Here is a 14436-nt window from a genome sequence, read left to right on the forward strand (position 1 = left end):
TAATTGGGCCAACTTTTGATGTAATTGACAGTACTACCCTTGCTTGTAACCTAGCAACTTTTTATGGTCTTTAAGTAATGGAATCGGATATGGTATCCTATATCAATTGTGTTTTGTCTTTTTCAATATTTATTAGTATTAATGCATTAGTTTATTAAGAAGGTCATAATGGGAATCATATGTCAATTGTCTAATGGGAATCATATTTCCTATTTGTTTCTATCAATGTCCTTTATCTTTTGGTTGTTGAAATTGCAGACAAATTCAATTATCATTTTCCTTGTCTTTTGGCTGTTGAAATTGCAGCCAAATTCAATGTAAATTACAATCAAATGTTCACCATGTAACACTTCATTCAGTATGCAAACTCCATTCAATACATTTAATATAAACTATTCAGTACATTCCATATAAACCATTCAATCCCTACATTCAAAATACCACAATTCAATACATCATACAAAACACTATTCAAACTGTTTTCATATAATATTACAACTGATTTCAACCCTATAACTATGTGCTTTATTCTTCAGCTCTTGAACTTCTTTCTTCAAACATGCAACATCCTCTTTAACTGCTTCAAGTTCTTGTTTTAAATACGGATTCCCAGTCACAGGTTCATCAATCCATTCCCAATACTTACACTTCTTACTTGGTTTCTTTGAAATCAAATATAAAAATTGTAAGAACCTCAAAATCTTTATTTATTAGAAGGAAAATCAAAAGTATAGAGGGAAATCAAGATCGACATACCAGAGAATTAAGTCAAACTTTGAACTTTTTGTTAGGGCTGTCTTTAGTATTGGATGTGCATATTCGAACTGGGAGTTGACAATCACGTAACTCCTCTTTCTTTGCGATGGAACCAGATGAACTGGGATTCGACATCTTCTTCTTCGATTTTGGGTATGGGTTCGAATGTTTTTTGACTGAAGTTAAGGCTAGGCATCTTATTATAATCAACGGAACTAAGAGATGATCCACGTAGGAGTGTTTTCTTTTAATGAGTGTCCACATAGGCAGCCATGTCAGCAAATATGGAAGCAACCGATAATAATGACTTAATTTATACACAACAACAAGTTCAAGGGTAAAATGTGGACACAAAAAATTCAGGGACTAAATGTGTACAAAACCAATCATATGTTACCCTTTTAAGTCATTATCCCATAAAATAATGACAAAATTGAAAAAACGATCCCTGTGGTTGGCAATTTTATGTGCTTTTGGTCCAAAACGAAATGTTGGTGCACCACTGGTCCAAAATTGGATATTTCTATTGTTTTTGGTCCATATCTACTTAAAAAGACCATTATGCCCTTATAATTTGTTTTTCCATTTTTTATTATCTATTTTTATTCAAAATAAAAAACCACCACCATCCTCTCTCTCTCTCTAAATCTTCATATGGGTTCTTTAACTTCGTCTTCTTAAACACACACACACACACAATACACAAAGTTATGAAGATCCTCGTCCGATGGAGAAAAAGAAATATGAATTGGAATAGCCCCAAGGTCGATCGATGGTCCAGTGGCCGAATTCACGAGTAGGGGCGAGCAATACAAGAGGCCGTCGCCTCTTATCTTTCATCGGGAAGAGAAATTGCCGCCTCTTGGTGTTTTACTCACCCGGAGCGGAGGATGAAGCGAGGGCAGCAATGGCTGCTTGAGCAGATCTTGTGCTCTTCTGTCTCGGAAGAAGGATGCGGAGGAAGGGGGATCGGTGTGGCTAGGGTTTTCGAAGGGAAGGAGGCTAGAAAAGAGTTTAGACGAGAAACAGGATGTCGCAGGTGGTCCGGTGGTGTTTGCTTTGACGGGAGAAGAAGAGATGTGCAAGAGGTGAAGCTGCTGTCTCGATGACTCACTGAAGCACCACTACAGCCAGTGGTTCATGACAGAGGACGAAGAAACAGGTCGAGACCAAGAGACCCAACGATGGGTCTCGATTTTTGTTGAATCTCAAACCTGCAAATCATGATTGGTAATGAATCTAGTTGATTGTGGGTGGGTTCTTGTGCTCACTGTATAGTTTAGGGATGAATGCACTTTTTTTTGCTACATATTCCCGTTTGATCTATCTGATGAAGATGAAAGGAAGCAGGAGATAGAGAGAGAGGTGGGTTTATTTTGTTTTTGTTTTTCATTTTATTATAAGAATAAGAAAATAAATAAAATAAATTAAAATATAATTATTTAAGGGGCATATTAGTCATTTTAGGTGGGATCTGGACCAAAAACACAAGAAAATACAACCATAGGGACCAAAACCACACAATGTATCTAAAATTAGACCAATAGTGCACCAACATTTCGTTTTGGACCAAAACTACAAAATTATGCCAACCTACCATTTTTGCAATTTTGTCTAAAATAATTTTGACATAATTGTCGATATATAGATTTGGGAAACCTAGTACATTTCTTGAAACAAAGATCGGAATTTCTCTATCATAGATATGAGTATAAAATCTATAATATTTTCCATCAAAATATCAAAATATACGGTAGATATATTAGTTTATTTATTTATTTATATATATTTTTTTATCTATCGAATCGAGTTAAAGAGGCAACTTTTGGACACATACAAAAAAAGGTTGCCATTTGGAAATCCACCGAGCATGAGGTCACGTGGGTAGTGCCTGGTTTGAATGTCTATTTACTGTAATACCCTCACGTTTTCAAATCGAAGAAAATTCCATCACGCGCTCACGCGCCTACCACCACTACCTTCACCTTCTGCTTCTCTTCTTTCCTGCAGGTTTACGTTACCACCCTCAGAAATCACTCACTCTCTTTCTCTCTCTCCGTATTGTGCTTTCTCTCTCTAAGACTCTCCAAAATATTCATTCAAAAGTTTGTGATTTGACTTCAATTACTAGTACAGATCCATATGGCCACAAAGCAGCGTCCTCCGCCGTCAGCACCGCCGCATCGTTCACCGGCACGCAACGCATCTGCTGAAACCGCTTACAACATAATCCCAATCCACAACCTTCTCGCTGATCATCCGTCCCTACGTTTTCCGGAAGTACGCGCAGCCACCGCTGCTTTACGCGCCGTTGGAGACCTCCGTAAACCACCTTTTGTTCCATGGCAGCAACACTACGACCTTCTGGACTGGCTCGGCGCCTTCTTCGGTTTCCAAGCCGCCAATGTCTCAAACCAACGCGAACACCTTGTCCTCCATCTCGCCAACGCTCAGATGCGACTGCAGCCACCGCCGGACAATGTCGACACCTTAGATCCCTCCGTTCTCCGCCGTTTTCGCCGTAAACTTCTCAGCAACTACACTCACTGGTGCTCGTTCATTGGCCGGAAATCTAACATCTGGATCTCCGACTCACGCCGCGAATTCTCCGCCACCGACCACCGCCGTGAGCTCCTCTACGTGGCGCTTTACCTACTTATTTGGGGCGAGTCCGCCAATCTACGGTTTATTCCTGAATGCCTCTGTTATATATTCCATCACATGGCTATGGAATTGAACAGAATACTCGAAGATTACATCGATGAGAACACAGGTAGGCCTGTTTTACCTTCCATATCAGGGGAAAATGCCTTTCTGAACCGTATCGTTACGCCAATTTACGAAACTGTTAAGGCTGAAGTAGAAAACAGTCACAATGGAACCGCACCACATTCAAATTGGCGAAATTACGATGACATTAACGAGTATTTCTGGAGTAGAAGGTGTTTCGACAAGCTAAAATGGCCAATCGATACCGGAAGCAACTTTTTCGTAACAACCAGTAAAGGCAAAAGGGTCGGGAAAACCGGATTTGTCGAGCAGAGATCGTTCCTGAACTTGTTTAGGAGCTTCGATAAGCTATGGATCATGTTAATTTTGTTTCTACAGGCTGCAATTATAGTTTCCTGGAAAGATCATCATCCATGGCAGGCGTTAGGGGATAAAGACACTCAAGCTAGGGTTCTGACAGTTTTCATCACTTGGAGTGTATTACGCTTCATACAATCTCTTCTCGATGCTGGAATGCAGTATAAACTAGTTTCTCGAGAAACATTATGGCTTGCCGTTCGTATGATTTTGAAGATCGTCGTTTCCGCCGCCTGGACCATCATTTTCGTGGTGTTTTACGTCAAGATTTGGAATCAGAAAAACAATGATCGCCGGTGGTCTGCCGCCGCCAACAGGAATGTCGTGACTTTTCTAGAGGTTGCTTTCGTCTTCATCACCCCCGAGCTTCTATCCCTAGCTCTCTTCGTTCTCCCATGGATTCGCAACTTCCTTGAAAACACAAACTGGCGAATCTTTTACATAATCACATGGTGGTTTCAGAGCAGAAGCTTCGTAGGCCGTGGACTCCGTGAAGGTCTAGTGGATAACATAAAGTATTCTCTCTTCTGGATCTTCGTTCTCTCCACCAAATTCATCTTCAGTTACTTCTTACAAATCCAACCAATGATCCAACCCACAAAAGATCTCTTAGACCTTCAAGATGTCACATACGAATGGCACCAATTCTTCGGAAACAGCAACCGATTTGCAGTTGGGCTTCTCTGGTTACCTGTGATCTTGATTTACTTAATGGATTTACAGATCTGGTACTCAATTTACTCTTCCATTGTTGGAATGGCAGTTGGATTGTTCAACCATTTGGGCGAAATCCGAAACATCCAACAACTCAGACTCCGATTCCAGTTCTTCGCAAGTGCAATGCAATTCAATCTCATGCCTCAAGAACAAATGTTAACTTCACGAGGCTCTCTCAAGACTAAATTCAAAGACGCTGTTCACAGATTGAAATTAAGATACGGGTTCGGGAGACCTTTCAAGAAACTTGACTCCAACCAAATCGAAGCACACAAATTCGCGTTAGTATGGAACGAAATCATTTCAACATTTCGTGAAGAAGATATAATCAGTGATCATGAAGTTGAGTTACTCGAATTGCCTCAAAATAGTTGGAATGTTAGTGTGATCCGTTGGCCTTGTTTATTGTTATGCAATGAACTGCTTCTTGCTCTTGGTCAAGCTAAAGAATTGGTGGATGCCCCTGACAAATGGCTTTGGTATAAAATGGCGAAGAATGAGTATAGAAGGTGCGCTGTAATCGAGGCTTACGATAGCGTGAGACACTTACTGCTCACGATAGTAAAGGTGAACACTCCCGAACACTCGATTATCTCAACTTTCTTTCAAGAAATCGATAACGCGATCAAAATCGAAAAGTTCACAAAGACTTTCAACATGCATGCACTTCCGAAAATCCACGCAAAGACAATCGTTCTTGTGAATCTTTTAACAAACCCCACGAAAGATTTAAACAAAATCGTGAACACCCTCCAAGCATTATACGAGATTTCCACACGGGATTTCTTTAAAGATAAACGTGGTATGGATCAATTGAAAGAAGACGGATTAGCCCCTCACTTGTCAGAAGCCGGGCTTCTTTTCGAGAATGCTATCGAATTGCCCGATTTGGATAACGAAAGCTTCTATCGACAAGCGAGACGGTTTCACACGATTCTTACATCCCGGGACGCGATGAACAATGTCCCGGTGAACCTCGAGGCGAGACGTAGGATCGCGTTTTTTAGCAACTCGTTGTTTATGAACATGCCACATGCTCCACAAGTTGAAAAAATGATGGCGTTTAGTGTCTTGACACCTTACTACAATGAAGAAGTCGTGTACAATAAAGAACAACTTAGAACCGAGAACGAAGACGGTGTTTCCACTCTTTATTATTTGCAGACGATTTACGCGGATGAATGGAAAAACTTTTTACAAAGAATGAAACGCGAAGGGATGAAATCGGAATCAGAATTGTGGACGGATAAACTCCGCGAGCTTCGAATGTGGGCATCGTATCGCGGTCAAACACTTGCCCGGACCGTGCGAGGAATGATGTATTACTATCGCGCGTTGAAAATGCTCGCGTTTCTTGATTCCGCCGCCGAGATCGACATCCGCGAAGGCTCCCGGGAACTCACCGCCATGAGCCGCCAACACCGTGGCGGCGGCGGTGGCGGTGATGACGGTACGGTTTTCATGAAATACACGTATGTCGTTGCGTGTCAAATCTACGGTACACAAAAGTTGAAAAAGGACCCACATGCGGATGAGATTTTGTATTTGATGAAAAACAACGAAGCGTTACGAGTCGCCTACGTGGACGAGGTACCTGGGCGTGACAAAACTGAGAAAACCGAGTATTTTTCGGTTCTCGTGAAATACGATCGGGAATTCGAAAAAGAGGTTGAGATTTACCGGGTGAAATTACCCGGCCCGTTAAAGCTCGGGGAAGGAAAGCCGGAGAACCAAAACCACGCGATAATTTTCACCCGAGGAGATGCGGTTCAAACAATCGACATGAACCAAGACAACTACTTCGAAGAAGCGTTAAAAATCCGAAACCTTCTAGAAGAATACCGACAATATTACGGTATCCGTAAGCCAACAATCCTAGGAGTCCGCGAAAACATCTTCACGGGGTCCGTTTCGTCGCTCGCGTGGTTCATGTCGGCTCAGGAAACAAGCTTCGTGACATTAGGCCAACGGGTGTTAGCCAACCCGTTGAAAATCCGTTTACATTACGGACACCCAGACGTGTTTGATCGGTTTTGGTTCATGACACGTGGCGGGATTAGCAAAGCTTCTAAGCTAATCAACTTAAGTGAAGACATTTTCGCAGGGTTTAATTGCACGTTACGTGGCGGAAACGTGACACATCACGAATACATCCAAGTTGGCAAAGGACGCGATGTTGGATTAAACCAAGTCTCAATGTTTGAAGCAAAAGTCGCAAGTGGAAACGGCGAACAAGTGTTGAGCCGGGATGTATACCGGTTAGGCCATCGGCTCGATTTCTTCCGGATGTTATCGTTTTACTTCACAACCGTTGGATTCTTTTTCAACACCTTGATGATTTCTTTAACGGTTTACGCATTTTTGTGGGGCCGGTTGTATCTCGCGCTTAGTGGAGTCGAGAATTCCGTGTCCCGTAACGCAAACACAAATACCGCGCTCGGGACGATTTTGAACCAACAGTTTATCGTCCAACTCGGGATTTTCACCGCGTTACCGATGATAATCGAGAACTCACTCGAACTCGGGTTTTTATCTGCAATTTGGGATTTTATCACAATGCAATTACAACTATCATCGGTTTTTTTCACCTTCTCGTTGGGCACCCGGGCGCATTACTTTGGGCGGACGATTCTCCACGGTGGAGCGAAATACCGGGCAACCGGGCGGGGGTTTGTTGTCGAGCACAAATCTTTCGCGGATAATTACCGGTTATACGCGCGTAGTCATTTCATAAAAGCAATCGAGCTCGGGCTAATTCTCACTGTCTACGCGGGATACAGTCCGGTTGCTAAAAACTCATTTACTTACATCGCGTTAACAATCTCAAGCTGGTTTTTGGTTTTCTCATGGATTATGGCTCCATTCATTTTCAATCCTTCCGGTTTCGATTGGTTGAAAACGGTTTACGATTACGATGATTTCATGAACTGGATATGGTTTCGCGGGGGCGTATTCGTAAAATCCGAACAATGTTGGGAAAAATGGTGGGATGAGGAGCAAGATCATTTACGGACAACGGGTATTTTCGGGAAGGTGATTGAAATCATTTTGGATTTACGGTTTTTCTTTTTCCAATACGGGGTTGTTTACCAATTGGGTATTGCGGGGAATAGTAAAAGCATCGCGGTTTATTTACTTTCTTGGATTTATATTTTGGTGGCGTTTGTGATTTACTCGATTATAACATACGCGAGGGATAAATACGGTGCTAAAGAACATATCTACTATCGATTGGTGCAATTTCTGGTTATAATTCTCGGGGTGTTGATAATTATTGGGTTGGTTGAGTTTACGGAATTTGAGTTTCTTGATTTGTTAACGAGTTTGTTGGCGTTTGTTCCTACTGGTTGGGGGTTTGTTTCGATTGCACAAGTTTTTAGGCCGGTTTTGGAGAATACTAGGATTTGGGGGACAGTTGTTTCGGTTGCAAGGACTTATGATATCATGTTTGGTGTGATTGTTTTGAGTCCAGTTGCGTTTTTGTCATGGATGCCCGGGTTTCAATCGATGCAAACAAGGATTTTGTTTAATGATGCGTTTAGTCGTGGGTTGCAGATTTTCAAGATTATTGTTGGGAAGAAATCTAAAGCATGAGGTAAATTTTATTATTTTGATAGTGTTTTACAATTACTACTATACTTGTTGAAGTTTTTCACATGTGAATTTTCTTTATGTTTTGTGTAGGAACAACTTTGGATTAGATACATGTGTAAAGTGTAGTTTCGTGGATTTTCAGTTATGCAAAAAGATGTAAGTTTGTTTGTGACTTTTTTGCATACTTTAATCTTTAAGGGACTATTTTTGTTTACAAATGAAAATAATTGGTTGATTTTTGTGAAAATGATTTGCAGGTTTTTGAGGATTGACATGAAGGGGAAGTAAATGATATGATAAAATAGAGAATTTTGTATGTTAGATTAACAAATATTTTTATGCATGTCTTTTGTTTTTATGAAAAGTATGTTGGCTTACTGATTGAATGGTTTTTATGCTACGTAGACACCAAAAAATATCTATTCATACAACAGTTTTGGTCCGTGTGTTTGTTCAGAAAAGGTATTTTCTTCAATAGTTTCCTAATTTGGATCAAAACTAAAACTTTTGAACAAACTCAGGGAGCAAAAACGAAATATTTACATGTGAATATTGTTGGTTGTTTTAAACTTATCGAACAAGTACTGTTCAAACATTTTATTTGCTTCTTCGGTTGGATCTTCCTTTTCTGAGGTAGTTGAATTTATGTTTGGAGGGTGGTAAACTGCTAGAATCAGTGTCCTTCAAGGGTAAAACCGGAATTTTCTGAGTTGATTTGACGGTTGGAAGGTTGTTTAACCAGAAAAAAGACACTTCTACCCCTGGAGGCAAATTGATATTATCAAATCGGGATTGAATGCTCAAGTAATGAGACTCATCGTCTGACTCAAGAATCTCAAACATTATAATCCCCATCATAATCTAAATCAAAATCATCATCTACATCATCCCCATTATCCATCATCTCATCATCATCATCATGATCATAGTATGGCATATCTGAGTTTAGAGATCCAGATGTGCCAGCTTCACTAGTAGGCTGCATAACATCAAATTAGCAAATTCTAGAAAAAAAAAAATATAGTAATCCAATTGAAAACAAATAAGTACGATTACAAATTTTGATTACTGTGTTTCATATAATATAATAATAGTTGATTAAAAAAAAACACTATTGAAAATTCGATTGCCCATAACAATTTGCAAAAACGAAGGCGTTATTAAATGCAGGTCCACATGAAAACGCATATTTGTACAATTTTTATAAATTGTTCAAGTGTTACTTGTTTGTTAATCGAAGGGAGATGATAAGTCGAAAGAATTAAACATGCATTAATTAAGTAAAACAAATGACCTAATTAATTGAACATCTGTGACTATATATACCTCTTCGTGTTTAAGATTCTTTACAATCGAATTATCGCACTCCATCATATCGATTTCAAATTCCATAGTAAGTGGTGTAATCAAATCAAATAAAAACCCTGGACTTTAAATAGAAAAACGACAGGAAATTTTAAGAGGAATTTCAAAATTCCATATCTGGAGAAAGGAGAGAATTTATGGACGTGTGGGTTGAGTTCTATTCGCGCTCGTCGCTAACCTACGCATGCAGCCTAGCGTCGCTGATGTTTTCCCCTTTGCTTGCTCATCAATCTAAACTACAAACATTTATGTTTACTATTTTGTGCAAATTCTTAGGTTTTATTTTATTTTATTTATTATATTTTTTCAGTTTAACCATGGAAATAATAATTTTTTTTTTTTGTTTTTATTTTCAAAAAACCACTGTATAAAACTTTGAATTATGTACAAACCAGTGTAAATTACACGAATTGTCTGTATGTTTTGAATAAGTATGAGCAAAAGGAACCAACCCGGCTGGAATCGGCCCAAACCGAAACTGAAGTCGGCCGAAATTAAGAACCGAACCGGACCGCCGGTTCTATCGGTTCCCGGTTCCTACTGGTTCTTGCCGTGTCTTCAATGTTGGAACCGGTCATTGAGAAATAGCAACATACGGTTTCGGTTTTTGCTGGTTCTATCGGTTTTTGCTGGTTCTACCGGGTTCCAGTTTCAAAAATCCACAAGAATATCGTCCCGGTCTCGGACCGACCGGTTCCATCGGGTTCCGGTTCCGGTTCCGGCTGATTCCCGGTCCAAATGCTTATCCCTAGTTTTGAAGTAATTTATGTGTTTGGTTCCTATATTTATTATTTATTTATTAACTCGGATCATGCCAATGGTCCGGCCAATGTATGTTTTTATCACGTTGTTGGTCCTTGCCTCATATAAAAAACTATTTTACCCTTTACCATTTTGTTTTTTTAGAATTTAAAATAATATAATCCAAAGGACCTCTCTCTCTCTCTCACACACACACACACAAATTAGATTAGAGGTCCAAATCAACATGAACCATACCTCGTCCATGGGAACTTAATATGTTTATCTCTCCTCCAACCCTGCGAAACTTATATACTCATCTCCAAGAGAGGTATAATATTCTCATCGTTATCATCTCGGGTGAACCATATCTCTCCCCTATCCATGCGTGTGAACTTCGACAGAGGAGATGAATACAATTTCCAATAAATGTGTTCATTTTGATGGATCGGTCCGATCCAATTAAGTGAACCCAGATTGGTTTTAGTTTTCAAAATATAGATCTGAATAGTCTAAAGTAAACTTAAATCCAATCCAAATCAACCAATGGTGTGTTTGATTTGGCTTCTAATCGGGTCGAAAGATAGACCGCGTCCAAAAAAAATCCATTTTACATGTTTGATTTGGCTTCTAAAATGTTGGACTGATTCGGTCCCCTCTCCAACATTGAAGGTCAGGGACAAACATTGGACAAAAAGCGAGAATTCCCACTATGGCCTAATCCATTGTCGCCTTTACATAAAACAAAAACGGAAAAAAAAGATCGATTTGCTATCTCCTCTTCCTCTACAGACGGAACTCCACAGCCTCGGTAGTCTTCCTCCGACCATGCAACCTCCAACCACCCTTCCTCCGACTCAGGTACAAAAACCGATTCCGCAGATTAGCGTATTCATTTTTTCTTTCTCATTTTTTTTCTAAACATTATTTTGTGCCACTGAACATGATTTTGTGCGAAAAATATGTGTATTTCTCATAAAAACATACTTGTGTGTATGAGAAAAATGTGTGTATTTATGTGTATTTCCACAAGAAAACAACCCCTTATGTGTATGTTTGTGTGATTACGAATTGAAGCAGGGAAAATGAGAACCACGCCTGAATATATAAATTATAGGTGCCAACTAGTTTGTTAAATGAGTTAAAAATCTGTTGGTTTAGCCTTTTTCTAGTTTCATAAACAAGTAATAATCAAATATAGCACATAATTGTTAATGACACATAACTAAATAAAGGTTGATACATATATACATATACAAGTAGCAAAATTTTATTTTTGTGTGTATATTTGTATGTATGTGTGTATATTTGTGTGCATTCGAACTCAGCCTCTTATGTGTATGTTTGTTTCTTGATCTTGCTCTATATGTAACATTTTTATCATTCATTTATTCCTTAGACATATTTCTTAGACATGGCAGAAAAACAGAGGTAGAGCCGGATTGTCTTTGGATATTGTGAACAAAAGTTTTCTTGAAACATATATACAAGAACTAACAAGTAACGGTCGAGAGGGTAGTGGTGTAACGGTCAAGAGGGTAGTTGCATGAAAGAAACTTCATGGAATGTAGTAGCCGAAATACTAAAAAAATGAACATGACTTTGTAGTTGACAAAAAACAAATGAAATATTGTATACATACTTGAAAAGCAAGTATGCAGTTTGTTTGAAGTTAAAAAAAAAAAAACTAGGAATCTTTACAATCCTAAAACAAACACGTCTCATATGACAAAGGAAAAATGGCAAGTGGAGGAAAATGTATTCTTTTTTTTTAAAAGCACATGATTATTTTGTTTTATAAGTTTGATAATATTAATAATTTTTTTCAAACAGTTGAACAAGACGGTTGACAAATTAAAAAGTATGCCCCTCCTTTTCCTAAATCTATGCACCTAATTGTTTGACGGGGCGACCTCCACCGGTTGTCATAGTCAGGGACCATCGTCGACACTTCCTCATCCCACCGAAGTGTTTACCACAAATGATTTTGAGGATATCGAGATGGAAGACCCATGCATATCTCAACCTCAGCCTCAACACTACCCCCACCTACAAGTGCCTCACCTATAAGTAAAACAATCCTCTGGAGAGTCAAAAAAGAAGGGAGGAAAACGAAATGCACCCAAGGACACACTAGATGATGACTTAAGAGAAGTTTGTAAGGAAATTGTACAGGTTACACAGGCGTTCGCACCAACAAATAATCTTAACAAGGAGATTGATGAATGTATGGAGAAGTTGGAAGGCTTGGAGTGGGGGAAATTGTATCCAAAATACATCAATGTTCTTATCATATTTGCTGAAAATGTTGGTACTAAGGAAATTTGGATTACTTGGTTGACTTTAATATGACTTTAAGATCCTTTTGGATTTATGTGTTATGAATTTATGTTATGGTTCATGTTATGGATATTTATGTTTAGGATCGATAGGTGTTATGGATTTATATGTTATGGATTGTTATGAGTTATGTTTAGGATTGTTATATGTTATCTATTTTTATGTAATAGATTTATGTTATGGATTGTTATGTAATTTATATTTAACATTTAACCGGTCACATATGGATAAAGAAGATGAATTTTTTGCTTTCCTTATACTATTGTGGTCTTGGTTGATGTTGGTCTAGCAAAGGCAAAAAAGAAGCGGAAGAATAAGAGGTAACGAACCGACAATAATTGGGCATAACCCATGATGAACAAACCCGCTATAATGGAAGAGGAAAATGTGAATGTTATCAAAATGTAATAGGACTTTTTGATTTCGATATGATATTCAACTTTGTATGGGTTGTATAGGAGGGCATAACACATGATTTAAAAGTTTTGACAGAAGTTGCATTTAATTCGACTTTCGAATTTCCATTAGGTTTGTAATCTTTCTATAACTTTTATCATCTATATTATTTATATAATAAGTATTACCTTTTGTACCAACAGTCATATATAAGACTGGACGGTGTGGTGCGGTTTGGAACCGCGATTTGCTGCCACGTAAGGCTGGAACACCGCCCCTAGGGCACGGTTTCCAGCGGCCAAGACCGCAGTGCGGCCCTTGAGGACCGCGAATTTTGATTGGTTGGTCAACTTTTTGACCGTTGAACTGCAAGATTCGTGTAATTTTCTTCTTCTTCTTCTTCTTCTTCTTCTTTTTTTTTTTTTTTTTTTTTTTTTTTTTTTTTTTACCATTACTCCATCTATATATATATCTTACCATTTTAACCATTCACACTACCTTCACTCCACCTTTAAACAATTTTTACACAATCCTTTCATCCAATTTTTTTGAAAAAATGTCTTCATCCCAAAGGCCTAGCAAAGAAAAAACACGAGTCAGAAACACCAACACCCCACCACCTTCATTTGACAACCGATTTTCTCACCTCCGTTTTACCACTACGACGGTATGCTTCCGTATTTTCCACAACGACCAGCGCCACCACTATCACAACCCGACCCAGATTTTAATCCATTTGATTTTTTATCTCAACCCGAGTTTGTTCAACAAACACAAACACAACCAGAAACGGTTGTTTCTGATTCTGAACCGGAATTCGTTACAGAGACTCAGCCCACTCGAGCAGCAACTAAAAGAAAAGAGAAGGCGGAGGCTAGACCTTGAGAATCTTTGGAAGCGTTAGTGTTGGCACAATCTTGGATCGATATTTCAGAAGATGCGAAGGTTGGAAAAGACCAAAAGCATGTCCGCTTTTGGATTCGCGTTTTACACAGGTTCCATAAAGGAATGAACGTTGGAGAATACCGTACAAAACATCAAGTGTACTCCAAATGGGGGAAGATGAACAAGGAAGTCATGTTGTTTAATGACTTGTGGAACAACATGAAACGTCAACGGAAAAGTGGAGAAAGCGATGAAGTGATTTTGAAGAAAGCGTTGAAAGTGTATCATAAAGAAAATCTGAAGGCTTTCAAGTTTCTTGAAGTTTGGAATTTTTTGAAAGAAAACAGGTAATGGCTGAGTAGCAAAACATCAGACGAGCATATCGACAGTGGGTCGAAACGCAGCAGAACATCTGAGTCCGACCATACTACATCAGATGCTCGTGTTCAATTTGATCTGAACGAAGATGAACCTGTTCCAGTTTCACCACCTCCCCGACCAATGGGAAGAGACAAATCAAAAAGCAAAGGCAAAGGCAAAGCGTCGGATTCAGAT

The 14436-nt window shown here is 39.0% G+C and overlaps 1 protein-coding gene and 1 non-coding gene across 2 annotated transcripts; both read left to right on the forward strand.

Moving 5' to 3' along the window:
• The first annotated feature begins 2707 nt into the window (after positions 1–2707).
• LOC111891787 (callose synthase 12) lies at positions 2708–8596 on the forward strand. Its single transcript, XM_023887844.2, has 3 exons — positions 2708–8155; positions 8245–8310; positions 8412–8596. The coding sequence occupies exon 1, from the start codon at positions 2899–2901 to the stop codon at positions 8152–8154; it is 5256 nt and encodes a 1751-aa protein (XP_023743612.2). The 5' UTR covers positions 2708–2898; the 3' UTR covers position 8155; positions 8245–8310; positions 8412–8596.
• Positions 5868–5943, forward strand: LOC111891809 (small nucleolar RNA J33). Its single transcript, XR_002850329.1, has one exon. It is a non-coding gene; the product is annotated as a small nucleolar RNA J33 (small nucleolar RNA).
• Positions 8597–14436: the final 5840 nt, after the last annotated feature.

This window comes from Lactuca sativa, chromosome 8 (genome assembly GCF_002870075.4).
Source record: "Lactuca sativa cultivar Salinas chromosome 8, Lsat_Salinas_v11, whole genome shotgun sequence".
NCBI classification, from domain to species: domain Eukaryota; kingdom Viridiplantae; phylum Streptophyta; class Magnoliopsida; order Asterales; family Asteraceae; genus Lactuca; species Lactuca sativa.

Coding starts and splice junctions, on each gene's coding strand:
- LOC111891787 (XM_023887844.2), top strand. CDS start 2,899: ATGGCCACAAAGCAGCGTCCTCCGCCGTCAGCACCGCCGCATCGTTCA.